The sequence below is a fragment of the Dermacentor albipictus genome, chromosome 5 (genome assembly GCF_038994185.2).
Source record: "Dermacentor albipictus isolate Rhodes 1998 colony chromosome 5, USDA_Dalb.pri_finalv2, whole genome shotgun sequence".
NCBI classification, from domain to species: domain Eukaryota; kingdom Metazoa; phylum Arthropoda; class Arachnida; order Ixodida; family Ixodidae; genus Dermacentor; species Dermacentor albipictus.
Genome location: NC_091825.1, coordinates 106,760,593 through 106,775,250, shown reverse-complemented (window position 1 = coordinate 106,775,250; position 14,658 = coordinate 106,760,593). Strand labels below are relative to the sequence as shown.

At 49.0% G+C, this 14,658-nt stretch overlaps 2 protein-coding genes across 4 annotated transcripts in view; both read left to right on the top strand.

The window, feature by feature from the left end:
- The window catches only part of LOC139060020 (monocarboxylate transporter 12-like), a 207,265-nt gene that overhangs the window by 64,821 nt on the left and 127,786 nt on the right, over positions 1 to 14,658 (top strand). The gene's annotated exons all lie outside the window — the stretch shown is intronic.
- Positions 4,383 to 6,385, top strand: LOC139060567 (uncharacterized). Its single transcript, XM_070539712.1, has one exon. It carries the CDS (start codon positions 4,422 to 4,424, stop codon positions 5,763 to 5,765), a length of 1,344 nt encoding a protein of 447 aa, XP_070395813.1. The 5' UTR covers positions 4,383 to 4,421; the 3' UTR covers positions 5,766 to 6,385.

Here is a 14,658-nt window from a genome sequence, read left to right as displayed (position 1 = left end):
TCCGAGAAAATGGGGGGAAAAGCAACAAAAGGAAAGTCCCAAGTTGCGAAGGAAATGCAAGGGCAGTATCCTAACGGGACACCCGGTGGGGCGCGGGCTATGCACAGTTTGCGTTTCGGTCAGTGCGGCGTGGGATCAACCGCGGCCGTTCGAGTGCGTGCCAGAGTCATTTTCGGTTTCACGCTCGCGGGGAGCCTTCAGTACGATCGAACCTCACTCGGCCACTCGTGTTCCCACCGTGCATGGCGCGCCTGTCGCACACCGTGTTGATTCCCCACAATGGCGACGTTGGCTGAACGCGCACGGTGGCGTGAACTCTCACGCGCACAACGTGTACGAAGGTTGTCCCTGTATTCGTCCACTTGACGTACGCCGCAGTGTCGATTTCTTCTCTGGCTTTCCTCGCACTCTGCTGTGTCTGCGCGGGTGTGTCTTGTGGTGCGCGGACGACGCGTGACTGTTCTTTCTTTCGCGTCCTTCGTGTATAGCAACAAAGAAAAAGAAAAGAAGCGAACAGTCGGGCTTGTAATCCAGGCAGCGAACTGATGTCATGCTCGAAAGTGATCGTAGCCTCTGGAGGAGCCAGAAAAAAAGGTGAGAGAGGGTTGGGTGCCAAAACAGCTTACTGGACAGAAACTTCCAATTATAACTGGAAAGCTAAGCCCATACATGCAGGTGTACTTTGCTATTTCGAGCGTCATGCATACTGAGATGTGAAAGAGAATGAGAGAAAGAAAGCGCGCGCACACGCCTACAAAAACACACTGGAAACGCACGAGCTCGTGCGCTCGTGAAGTTTACGGAGTCTGACCGAGGCCTATATTCCACCGGAATGACACAACAGAGACAGGTAACTACCATGTTCCACGGACGTCGAGCATAACACGTCTCTGTCAAAAATAATACAAGGCAGAGAGCACCCTGCGAGAGTGTTTTTGCACATTTTCCCCCAAGTCAAGCCCCAGCTACACTGGTGCAATGAGTGCTGCGCGGTAGACAAACGGGTAGACACAGGTAGAAAACAAACAGGTAAACACAGACCGCACTCCAGAATTTAAAGAAATCGTTCGAAGGACGACTTCCCTACCCCAGGCAGGTTCTATCTTCTACCAAAGATGCATAAAAAAGTCATACGAGCCCACCTACTCATTATATCTCTTTGAGATTGGAACCATAACAAAAAAAAATTATAGTTACGTAGATGGCTTAATTAGAGGAATTCTGCCCTATTTCGGTTCTTATTTAAAAGACACCACTCACTTTCCATCGGAAATAATTTGTATCCTTTGTATCCCCATGGGCAGCCTGTTAGTGACCTTTGACGGTGTATCCCCTTATCCAAATATACTACATGTAGATGACTTTTGCGCAGTTGTACAGGCGTTTTCAGCGTCGTTGTTTGAGAATCCCAGTGATGGTCACACACTTCGAATCCTATTAAAATTGGCATTAGAACTACATAGTTTTGAATTTATTGGAAAGTACTTCATGCAAGTCAACCGCACATCAGTGGGAACTAAAATAAGTACTAATTACGCCAACACATTCATAGGCATGTTGGAATCAGAGTTTCTTGAGAGCAGCACGCTAAAACCAATGTTCTAGAAAAGGTTCATAGACTACGTATTCCTAATATGGTCCCAAGGCTAGGAAGAGTTATTGAAGTTCATTTCTCAGTTCAAGAGTCCCTCTAATCATCTCATTCTCCCATACATGTTTGGTTCCCTCAATCACCTTTCTGGATGTTAGTGCAAGTGTGCACAACAAGCTTGTCACATCAGTTTAGGGAAAACGAACCGATAAGCAACAATACTTACATTTTCATAGTAGCCATGTAAAACATTGTAATACAGCAATGCCGTATCGCCATTTTTTTTTTGTTTCAAGCGGATACGCACTGAAAAAAGTCATGACCCATTCACCTCTGTGAAGGTGGGTGACCAGAGAAGCTGTTTACCATACAACACAGAGGTGACATGGAATTTTGAACAAAGCCATGAAAATATTTATTGTCCTGATCGGTTGTCATCGTGACGATAGGTATGCAACCACATTCTCGTATGAATGGCTGGCTGAATGGCTCATGGATGGCACAATGAATGGCTCATACCCCCTTAAGCAATGGTTCATACCACCGAGAGAGAGAGGAGAAACTTTATTAATGAATGGCCGGCAATTTCATTGTGGTGGCCTCAGGTGGCGGCTCCAAGTCCTTGGACTCGGGCGGCATCTTTGGCTTGCCGGACGGCCCAGAGTTGGTCTGCCAACTCTGAACTTTTGAGAGCCGCCTCCCAGCGGCGGCGACGCCGATGGAGAAGGTCCCCGGCGGGCCCCGCAGCTGGGGCGGCGTCGGGGAGAAGCGAGCTCGAGGCTTCCCGTACTGTGGTAACAGCCGCGATTACGGACGCGTCGCGAACGGATGTGGTCCCATTACCGTGGTTGCCGGCACATTCCCAGAGATACCACCGAAAAAATAATAATAACGCAGCCACCCTATTACGACGACAGAAGAGAAATGAAATTCTACGCTGGAATGATGAGCGGTAACATGTTGCTACAGAGTTCAACAAGTTTACCCTGATCAAGCCGGAGGTATGGACCTCCCGAGCCTCGTGCGTGTTAAGTAAACTTGATTTCAGGATTATGGTCGGTCACCGTATACATTTTTCGATTGCTACTCACATTGACGTCGACAGTGATCGTGAGATGAGTTCTGATGCATTTTTTTTGTCATACAGTCTATTCCGAATGCGGAAGCCAGCGTTGCGCACTCTAGCCTCCTTTATGATGTTATGCGTCTTTGATGCCAGCCGCGTACTGTCTTACTGCCGGCTGCACCAGCGGCTAAAAATAAATAAATGGGAAGACGCGACTCAACATGAGACATAATCGCCAACAGATCGCTGGCTTGCCCAGGAGCAACATTCAATATCTTTAAACAGTAGCGAGCGGGCCCTCTTCCGTGACTCATATCTGAGAGAGCGGCGGTCTTGTCAAAGGCCGTAATATCGATGTAACGGGGATCATCAAACGGCACGTACGCCGTTCTATCAGTTCATTGCGCATCTCGCCGCCATAAATACCGCTACAACACCCCCTCCCCCCCCCCCCTCCCCCCGGCAACGATCAAACGCCGTCCACCGCGCGGATTCACCGCGTGTATAACGTTCGCGTCGGCAACGATCAGAACGCCGTATGACCCAAACGTTCAGTACGCGTAATCGCTAACAATGTGTGAAGAAAACGGAACCATAAATCTTCGGCACATGTGACGCTGGGACGCGTATCGCGGGCTTCGCCCACCAAAGATTGTCACGCATCGCGGAAACCGCGATAGGTGCGCGCGCAGGTGAGTGATAGCGGCATGCAACGCTCCCGCAGCGGCACGTGATGTATCGTCGGCGAGCTGGCGGCGATTTCATCTTTCACACATTTCCCAGCGGGAAGCTCCTTTTGTTGGCCCTCCGTGAGCATCGTCCGTGTACACACCAACGCTCGCCACGGGGTGCGTGCTGTGCGTGAGCGCTAGGCTTTAAAAATAACCCAACGTACACACACACTCCTGCCAGGCTATACGCTCCCCACGAGGCGAACTGCGATTCGCGTCCAGCGAGACCCACGGCACGCTCCACTGCACCATTGAAACGTCGCAGGAGCAGGAGGAGGAGTGGTCCTCCCTCACCGAGGAAAAAGAAAAGGTAAAGTAACCTGCCGGGTATTCCTCTGGGCAGTGTGTGGTGCAACCGGTCATTTCGGAAGCCACACACGGCGACAAGCTTCGTCCCATAGCGCCGCACTCTGCAAATCCGAGCCTTCCCGGAAGGCGAGCTGTGCAGTAGATGAACGGGAGGGGTGTCGGAATGGCAGCCTTACGGTTTGCACACTCTGGCCAGGGTGAAGTTATCGACGGACAACTAGGCGCGTAATACGTTCGGCGATGTGGCAGTTGCCCACCTTCAAGGGGTTTTACTTCGTGCTGCTAAGCCCGAGGGCGCGGGATTCAATCGAAGTTGCTGCAGCCGCATTTCGTTGCGGACGAAGTGGAAGTGGTTTTAGGCGATATGCTTTTAGTACACAAAACAACAGAATTTAATTAACGTAGCAGTCGTCTGGTTAGCCTACTTAGACTTCACGAAATTATGTATAAAAACAACTATAAGCATGATACTCCAGGCTATAGGCAACCGTCTGGTTTTTTACACTGTGTGGAGACGAAAGTAACAACAGCTATAAGTTCGAGCAGGTGTGTGCGCCACGGGTGTAGCAGGTTTCTATATAGTTTAGCAAACATTCACCATGCACTGCTCACTGTGGGAGACGACGACGAAGTGTTTTTGACACAGAGCTGTTCTTCCTTGCTCCAGTTTATTTCTGTGAAATTCTAAGTTCATCTGCTGGTCCTCGCTCCCTGCTCGCTCGTGATGGAAGTGGACGACCCCGCACGTCTGCCGGCGACGGCGGCGTCAGCGGCGGCCGCCTCCAGGAAGCGGAACGGTCAGCAGAGCGACAGCGACAGCGAGGACACCCATGTCTACTCTCTCAGCAGTGAGGACACTTCCGATGACGACTTCCAGCTGGTGCAGAGCCGCAGAGCGAAGAGAAGAAACACCAGGACGTCCTCATCGTCAAGCACGCAAACAGTAAGACACACGCAGAGGCCGGACGCCAATACCATCATATTTGTGCCCTTGCTTCCCACCGTCAACATGAAGCTACTCAACAGGCAATCTGTGTCGATGTCACTGGAAGCCCTGGTGCCAAATGAAATATTGGACATTCGAGTCAACACTCGGAAAAATCTACTGGCGGTTGATGTCCAACATGCGGCTGCTCTGAACACTCTACGCAGCGTAACGGACATCGATGGCATTCAGGTGCGCTCTTACATCCCTCTGGGATCTGACGTAGTCAGTGGCGTTATCTACGACGTAGACGTCGCCATCCTTAATAACGACTTGCCGATTCTTATCAAGCCAGCCAATGATGAGGTCATTGTTGATATTAAGCGGCTAGGCAGTTCACGCTGCGTGAAGATTGCATTCAAGGGTAAATATATACCCTCGCATGTTAAGGTGGGACACTTCAGACATGCAGTGCGGCCTTTCATTCAGAAACCTCTTCAGTGCCGCAAATGCATGAGACTGGGACACGTGAGCAGCGTCTGCGAAAATCAGGCAGCATGCCCCCGTTGCGCCGAGCCCCACGCTGCAGATAAATGTGGCGCGACTGTGATGAAGTGTTCGAACTGCGGACGGTCACACGAAGCTTCCTCGAGGAAATGCCCGCTTATTAGGAAGGAAATGGCTATCTTGAAAGAGATGGCGAGAGATCATTCATCTCATCGCGAAGCCGCCGAAAAAGTCAGGAAGCGACGTTCCCGTCGCCGGCGCCCCTCAAGGAAGGCTGTTGTCTCTGCGACGCGCATGCCACTTCCTACAACACCTCCTCCTCCTCTGCCGCCCGGGCCAGACACTGTCGAAAGGACCGCGCAGAACAAGGCAACTGAGAAGACCACACCTGCAGAATCTTGGCCGGCTCTACCGAAACGACAGCATCCACCGACAGAATCACAGCAAAATTGTGCTGGACAACCCCCGAAGTCTACTGTCCGTGATTTGTGCGACCAAGACAAGCAGGTGGCTGATATGCTGCAATCGCTAATTAATACAATGCGCATCATACTGAACAAGCTGCAAACCCCAGCAGCTCGAAGTGCTCTGCAAATACTGGATGCACTAAATCCAGTGCTTGCTAGCATCGTTTAAGTATCATGGCTCGACCAATAGTCCCCTTCCGCACTGAAGTTAAAGGTGCGTCGATCTTTCAGTGGAATGCTAGGGGTCTAAGGACCCGCATAGCAGACTTTCGCCAATTCATTTTTACACATCGCTTTCCCATACTGGTCATTTGCGAGCCAAATACGTCAACACCACTCAGACTGTCCGGCTACGAATCTTTCGTCTCGTCCACATGCGGTGCGAGCGCGAAAGTAATCATCTACATCCGCACGGACTTTACATATGTCGCTAACGCGGTAGAGCCTCACGACGACAACCAGTATGTCTGCCTGAATATCCAAAAGAAAGATGTGTCATTCACACTAATTGGAGCCTATATATCCCCAGCGGGTCACTTTGACGGCGAACGGCTCAAGAAAATATTACTGATGAACAATGGCCCCTGGGTTATCACAGGTGACTTCAACGCGCATCACCAGCTATGGGGAAGCACTAAAATTGATTCCAAAGGCAGGAGTCTCGCCTCCTTTGCTGCCGACCATGATTTGTGCTGTGTGAATGACGGCAGCCCTACGTTTTTGCGAGGCACCACCTATAGTAGCTGCTTGGACTTAACTTTGGTGTCACGGCGCTTTGCCTCGAGCGTCGACTGGTTCACGGACATTGAAACACATGGAAGTGGCCATATTCCAACCTACATAAAGATTAGAGGAGTTGAGCAACGCTCCTCTACTGTCTTGCGTACAGTTGATTGGACAAAGTTTAAGAAGGATATGGATGACGCATGTCGAGAAGGCCTTTCACACACCATCGAAGGTGCAATCGCAGAGACATTGAAAACATCCATCTGCTCGCTCACAAGGTCAGCAAGGCGAACAGACTTAGATATGGAACTGGAGAGGCTTCTTGCGGAACGCCGACGGGCGGCGAGGAGGTATCGGCGCACGAAGTCCGTCTTGGATCTGAGGGCTTCACGACGCATACAGAAGAAAGTACAGCGTCGTATAGATAAACTGGATGACAAGCGATGGAAAACTTTCTGTCAGTCGCTTGATCCCAGAAAATCGCTCTCGCACATATGGAGAACTGTTAGGGGACTTCGCTCATCTCCGCATCAAAGGAAGCCCTTTGCTGCTCTGGCCCTATACCAACTCCGCTCGGAACTTCAAGTGGCTGAAGAGTTCTGTGCACGGGTTGCTGGGTCCGCGGCCACCATTACTGACGCAGCATTGAATGACATCCCTGAGGCACGTGTACCAGAAATGAACGTGCTCTTTTCACTCGAAGAGCTCGATGCTGCGTTGGCGACCTGCAGGCGTTCGTCGTCACCAGGACCTGATGGCATCACGTATGCTGCCCTATGCCACCTTGGACATGACGCACGTGATGAGCTGCTCAGCTACTACAATGAGTCTTGGCAGAATGGCGCCGTTCCTAGACAATGGAAATCGAGCCGCTTGATCCCCATTCTGAAACCTGGAAAGTCTCCGCTTGAGCTTTCATCATACCGTCCGATTGCGCTTTCGAGCTGCGTCGGTAAACTGATGGAAAGAATGATTCTTGCTCGCTTGGAATGGTACCTAGAGCGATTCAACATCTATCCGGACGCCATGACGGGCTTTCGTCGAGGTCGCTCGTCCATCGACAACGTCATTGACCTCGTAACCTGGGTCCAAAATCAAAAAAGCCTCAAGCGCCTATCAGTGGCACTTTTTCTAGATATTAAAGGAGCATATGACAACGTCGCCCATGAGGCCATACTGAACTCGCTTGAGGCTGTTGGAGTTGGTGGCCGGATGTATCAATGGATTCGGGACTATTTAACTGAGAGGTGCTTTTTCTTACAGACTGAAGACGGCCCAACTTCGGGACATTACATCAGGCATGGTGTGCCGCAGGGTGGAGTGTTGAGCCCCATTCTGTTCAACCTCGTCTTGGTAGGACTAGCGGAGTACCTACCGCGGTCAGTTCACGTCTCAATATACGCCGACGACATTTGCATCTGGGCTTCTGCGGTGACTCGACCTCAGGTTCGAGCCAGGCTCCAGCGGGCGGCAACCATGACGACATCTTATCTACGAGAACAAGGCCTCAGCCTGTCTACTGAAAAGTGCGCATTGGTTGGCTTTACGCGCAAACAAATGTCATCGTATCCTGTTTCAATTAATGGTCAAGCGGTATCCTATTCTAAGACACATCGCTTTCTGGGTGTAATCATTGACCGCAACCTCTCGTGGAGCCCTCACTGCGTCTATCTAAAGAAGAAATTGGTTGCCATTGCTCACGTCTTTAAATTTCTCTGCGGCAAAAACTGGGGTACACCAGTCCGTTCTATGATGCAGCTCTACAGGGTACTGTTTCTCGGACTCCTACGTTACAGTCTACCAGTGTTGTCAAATGCATGCAAGACGAACTTTCGCGCCTTGGAGAGCATACAAGGTCAAGCCCTACGCACGTGTTTAGGGCTGCCTCGGTGCACGTCAACGGCAGCAACAATTGCCATCGCTGGGGACCATATGATCCAGACACACGTAGTTGTCGACTCTCTCAGAGCGCACATTCGCCATCTGTCAAGGATCCCCGACCATCATTTGACCTCCCTACCAGCCGAAAGACCTCGAGCGACCTTTTCACGAGTGATTAGCGCTCATCAAGAGTGCATACCGTCATCTTTTACACCGGCGACAAAGCCTTCATCTCCCCTGTGGTGCCTACGACAGCCTCAAGTGAATTTTGATATTCCTGGAATTACAAAAAAGTCCAATCATCCATCGCTGGCTCTGAAGCAACTTACGCTCCTATTACTACACCAGAAGTATCATGACCGCATACATATATATACCGATGGTTCGACCTCACGTGCCAGCTCAACTGCCGCATTCGTCGTTCCAGCCAAGAAGGTTACAGTTAAATTCAAATTGTCGCACACGACTACATCGACATCGGCAGAACTTGCAGCTCTCCATGCCGCTATGATGTACGTCACCGAAGAGCCCATGGAGAAATGGGTCGTATTTTGTGATTCTAAGGCAGCGCTTCACAGCATCAAGTCTGCATTACGTCACAGAGTATACGAGCAGATGATATCTGACATCAGGGAAGTACACCACCATGCTCTGGAAAGAGGGCACACCATTACATTTCAATGGATTCCTGCACACTGTGGCATTGTCGGCAACAACCTAGCAGACAAGGCTGCCCGGTCTGCCCACGAAGATACCCAGACGCGTTCCATACCTTTGGCGAGGTCTGACGCTGCCAGGGAACTTCGCCTACATGCACGCAAAAAGTCGCAAGATCTCTGGAGTTCAGGTGCCTTCAACTGCCGATTATATAAACTGGACCCCATGCTACGGCTACAAGTGCCATCTAGCCTTTCCCGCGGTGAAGCAACCTTGCTGTACCGCTTGTGGCTGGGAGTAGCATTCACAAACTCATATTCCTTTCGTTTGGGAATGACCGAGAGCCCGATGTGCGATTACTGTGGGTGCGAGGAGACCATCGAGCACCTATTGTGTACTTGCCCCCACTACGATGTGCAACGCCTCTCTCTGCAGGAAACTTTACACCAACTAGACTCACGACCTTTCACCGAGTCGAAGATACTCGGACCGTGGCCACACCCGTCACTGGCACGAAAAGCGAATCGTGCATTACTGCAATACTTGAGGTACACCGGTTTAAGAGACCGTTTATAGTGTCCCTGTGCATAGTGTCCCTCCCACACGTACTCTGTGCTTACTCTCTCCCTTTCTTCTTCTTTCTATTCCCCTTTCCCCCCCAGTGTAGGGTAGCAAACCGGATACTCTTCTGGTTGACCTCCCTACCTTTCCTGTCCTTGCTTTCTCTCTCTCCCCCTCACCATGCACTGTTGTAGAACCTCGCACACATCACCGATTTTGAAAAACGTCGCCAAAGGTCGTTTATGACTGCTGGTCAGATGAAGCTGAAGAACCAGCTACCTTCCTCTTTCGTTATTACCTGATAGACCCTGCTTCAAACAGCCACCCTATTTTTCAGAGAGAGCTCTATGGGTTTATATTCAGCCTGTAAAACTTTGCCGGCATTATCACCAGGAAATAATGTCAAGCAACGCAAACTCCTGTGTTAGACAAAGTTGTTTGGTTTCACTCCGAAAAAGAAAGTTCAGAATTTCACCTGCCCAAATGCTCAATATTGTCTTCAATGTAAGCAACGGGAAACTTAAAGGTAGGAAACAAGTTATAGGCCCTCACGTAAAGAAAAGCCCACTGCTCAGTAAATACTTGACAACGACCCACATTTCTTTAATAAACGGAAAGAAAGAAAGAAAGAAAGAAAGAAAGAAAGAAAGAAAGAAAGAAAGAAAGAAAGAAAGAAAGAAAGAAAGAAAGAAAGAAGGAAGGAAGGAAGGAAGGAAGGAAGGAAGGAAGGAAGGAAGGAAGGAAGGAAGGAAGGAAGGAAGGAAGGAAGGAAGGAAGGAAAGAAAGATCTCCACACATAACTTAAATGCGATTACATTGCATAATAGGAAACTTTAAAGTAAACAACAAAGTAAGACCCTACTTATGCAATTTCACTGTCAGAGTGCTCCACAATAACGAAAACAGTACGATGCCCACGTGTAGCCTCTGAGCATGTGACAAACGAAGAGCATCATCATATAAGCGTACCCTAGAGAACACTGAATTAAGGTTCAGCTTCACATCTACACGAACTCTAAGACGTTATTCTGGTTAACCTCCCTGCCTTCTGCTTTTCTCTTTTCCCCCCTCCTAAAGTTGCGGATCATTCAAAGGCGTATAACCGTGAACTTCCCAGAAGATCCTAACGGCTCATTTTGGACGCTTCGTTGAGACTACGTTACATCGACCTCTGAAGCTTGCTCATGTAATGACATTTGCTCAAGCAAACGCAGGAATAGTTTAATGAAATCAGCTTTTCTGAACTTCGTGTCATCATTTGTGCTGTTTATTTCTGATAGAAAGATAAGACTGAAGCTTTTTATGCGTGGCAAACAAGGAAGAAATGCTAAAAGTGAAGGCGTACTGATGTCTCTCGAACCTCTTTTTGTTTGGAAGCTGCAAACACAAGCCTAAAAGATTCCCTACAAGTTCTCTCTTCTTCATGTTTATTTTGGTTCACATTGCTGCAACTATAAGGTCTGGCATAGATGACTTGCACTTGAGTGGGTCAGTGAATACGAGGCACGTAAGAAAACTTCCATTGAAAGAAGAATGAAGAGACAGAGAGAAAATCTAGCAAAGGGTTACACGAGAACCAATGAATTACTGTAAATGCGAAATAAGCTGGTACTGTCGTTACTAAAAGAAACTATGGGAAAAATAAAACAAGACTGCGCTGGCATGGGGATAGTTTGCGAATGAGAGAGCGATTCCACGTGAACAACATCTTTAACAATCCGCAATCGTGAAACTGCAGAAAAGCGTTGGCTCACTAATGTGGTTCTCACTACTACGGGCTGCTCGCCTTGAAATCATAGCTTTGGGACATGCGCTTTTCAATCACTCAATTAATTTGTGAGAGTTGACATGCGTGCATATACGTGACAACATTAAGAAAAAAATTATTTGAACTTTTTCAACATGTGTGCTTACTTCCCCTCTCTCTCTCTCTCTCTCTCTCTCTCTCTCGGCGCCAGCTATCCTTTTGGGTGCTTCTAAGCATTCTCGGGTGATCGCGCCATTACATATTCATTTCCCTTCGCATGTATCGCACAAAAGCAAACAATAAGCGGCTATAGAGTAACAGAGCCTTCTGATGGATAAGTTTCGGATCCGTTCTCGCCCCATGTTTTCGATGCACGCAGCAAGCGGATGTTATAGTCCTCAGATCGGTGGAATGCAGCACCCGGCCTGCCTATGCACAAGATTGCCCCTTCCTTAAGTGCGCTTTCGACCAATGCTATCATGGGAGTTAGCCGTTCACATTTTGAATAACAACCGTGTGCAGCTTTTTTCCTCCTATTTAGTTCGAGGTAACAACGCACTAGAAGTAATCCAAACTGATGGAATTGGACAACTCGGAGATGACAGGGACAATCCATAAAAGAGCAGCTCGTGAAGGATTTACACAGCGTCGTGGCTAATAATAATCTCGAAGTGCACACGTAAGGCGTGGGTGGGCGAATAAAGAAGCTTAACGGCCACGTAATAGGATTACGCGCGAAGATGATCGATCGCGTCACGCGAGAGATCCTTGACGATAAAAGGACGCCGCCCAAGAGGCGGTCCGCACGACGCAGCCAGTTTAGATTCATTTGAAAGAGCAACGCTGGAAATTCGAAGGCGAATATATAGATGGCATACCACGCTGGACCCGCCGTGGTTGCTCAGTGGCTATGGTGTTAGGCTGCTGAGCACGAGGTCGCGGGATCGAATCCCGGCCACGGCAGCCGCATTTCGATGGGGGCGAAATGCGAAAACACCCGTGTACTTAGATTTAGGTGCACGTTAAAGAACCCCAGGTGGTCGAAATTTCCGGAGTCCTCCACTACGGCGTGCCTCATAATCAGAAAGTGGTTTTGGCACGTAAAACCCCATAATTTTTTTTTATACCACGCTGGGCCTTCGTCACACATTTCGTGTTCCCTGCACGCCCATTCGTGATCCGTATATAAAACACAACAGCGGCATGTATTCCTGCTTCGTGTTCAGTTAGTACGCATTTCGCCATAATGTAATGTAATTACTCTTCTTTGGAAGAACAAATTCTCCTTTGGAACTAACTCCCGCGAATTCTTCTATGGAGCCAACTTGCACGTGATAACTTCAACCGCGATCCCACTCAGCTCATGATTCGCTCGTGGCACTTCCCAACTATGAACCGATGGCGCGCGCGCTCTCCTAAACGACAGTTGAAAGAATGAGAAAAGGTAGACTGAACTGTAGTTCACATTTCTACGTAACGCAAAACATGCATGATTTGCCGAGAATGGTTATATGAATATTTCACTGTTGCGTAGCGAAGTGAACGGTTATGAATATATTATAAGATGTAGCGTTTATATTTTTGAATATGTAAGACAACGTTCGCAATGACAAGCTAAAAGATTGAAAGCAAACTAAAACCCAGTGACACATATCTAGTGGCGCCAGTGGCGCCAATGGCACATAAGGCACATAGGGCACATAGGGCATGAGGGACACTCAGGATCGGTGACATGGGAAGAGCCAGTCATCAATCCCCCGTCTGCATTCAGGCAGAGTATATTTAGTAGACGCCCCACACTCCTTCCGTCGCTCTCGTATGTAGTTGTGCTGCAACGGGATCCAAGTACGATGCTAGAATACAGACACAAGAGACAGATGCTGGCTTCAAACGCTTTTAAGCACAGCATTTCTTTTTTTTTCAGCGCGTACTGATGGAAAAGAAAGAAAGAAACCTAGCGTAGTCGAAAGACAAGGCTGATCAGAAAACTGGAAATAATAGCCCGGCCGCAGGTTGATAATATCGAAACAAAATGTGCAAATAACCTCGGACTTTCCGCACGTTCGACAATTTGTTGTCAATAGTGCTTGGATTTTCATCAGTGCTGCAAACGCAGGGGATTTTTCCTGGTATAGGCATTTTGGATGTGGTCTGCGTACGCAGATTTTTTACATATCGACCACACTTCAAAACTGTTTCGCGGGCTTACTGCTGTCATTGTAGTGAAAGCGATCGAGGAAGAGCGATTTCAGTGGAAAATTCACAAGGATAACGAGGTTTAGTTGAGCGCCGCAGCAACCTGTACGTCCAATAGGGCACCTAGCTCTCATGTCCTTTTGCACTCAGCCGTTACTCCTCTGATACTGCTGCTTGAGTGGAGCACTTGGAACTTCTCGAGTGCCCTACTCAATGTCTCAATGTGTCTTTATCAGGTGAAAGTGAGGAACGGAGCACTCGTAGATAATGTAGGCTCATTATTATCACTATGTGAGCCTGTAGTCGAGTTGAGAGTGTGGCGAACAAGCTCACGAACGGAGTACCATTTCAACACTTTCTCATGCCGTTAAAGCAGCGGCCAGCGAGAGGCTGATACTTCTGATGGTACTGTGCGAGATAACGGTTACGTGCAGCCAATCACGTAGCTTTCAGTGTTTATGCGCCAAGGTCATCGCAAGGTAAACGATTCTTTTTAATTGACACCAGAGAGTGACACCAGTGTCTACATAACCGCGAAAATACTTATTTCCTACACTTCAATTTACACCACAACTAATTACCTTTGTGCTTTACTTGGCTTCGGTGTCTGCTGGCTTTATGTGGTCGTGATTAACAAAAATGAAGCCCGTTTGTTTCCTTTCTCCTTGTTTACTTATAGTGCGATAGTAGCACATACAAAAGGGAGGGAGGAGGAGAGACGGTGAGAGCGAAAATATCTTCATCTTTTCGTCAAGGCCAACGTCCTGAAGGAATGAGAGTAGCGAAACCTCATGATGATATAAGGTTGACGATGATGATGATGATGATGATGATGATACCTGCTATAGACGCCGCGAAAATTAACCGAAGCACGCTCAACAGGTACCGTTCTTAGAATCTGACCCCGTCAATTCGCGGTGCTATGCGGGGGAAGTGGGGGTCCTTCGAGTTGGAGTCACATCGGCAGTGTGTGCGTCAACACCCTCGGCAAGACGTGGTCCTCACACTATAGCTCTAACGGTCTCCGCTAACGGCGAACTTGCGGGGGCGGTGTTGCGGCTACTGCTGACTTCCGACACGCACGCTGTGCCACGCGTAGGGCGTTTAAAGGGCGTTGGTCCAGAAAGGCCTGTGTCCACTGGGACGGTAGCGGCGTTAGCCGGTGTGCGGTCACATATCTCTTCAGGAAAGCCCGCAGCGGCGGCTCGTCTGTAACTCACGCGCGAAACGACGTGGGCCGTTTCGGGTCTCCTTCTCCCGCGTCGATGTTCCTTTTTGTTATCGCACATTCTCG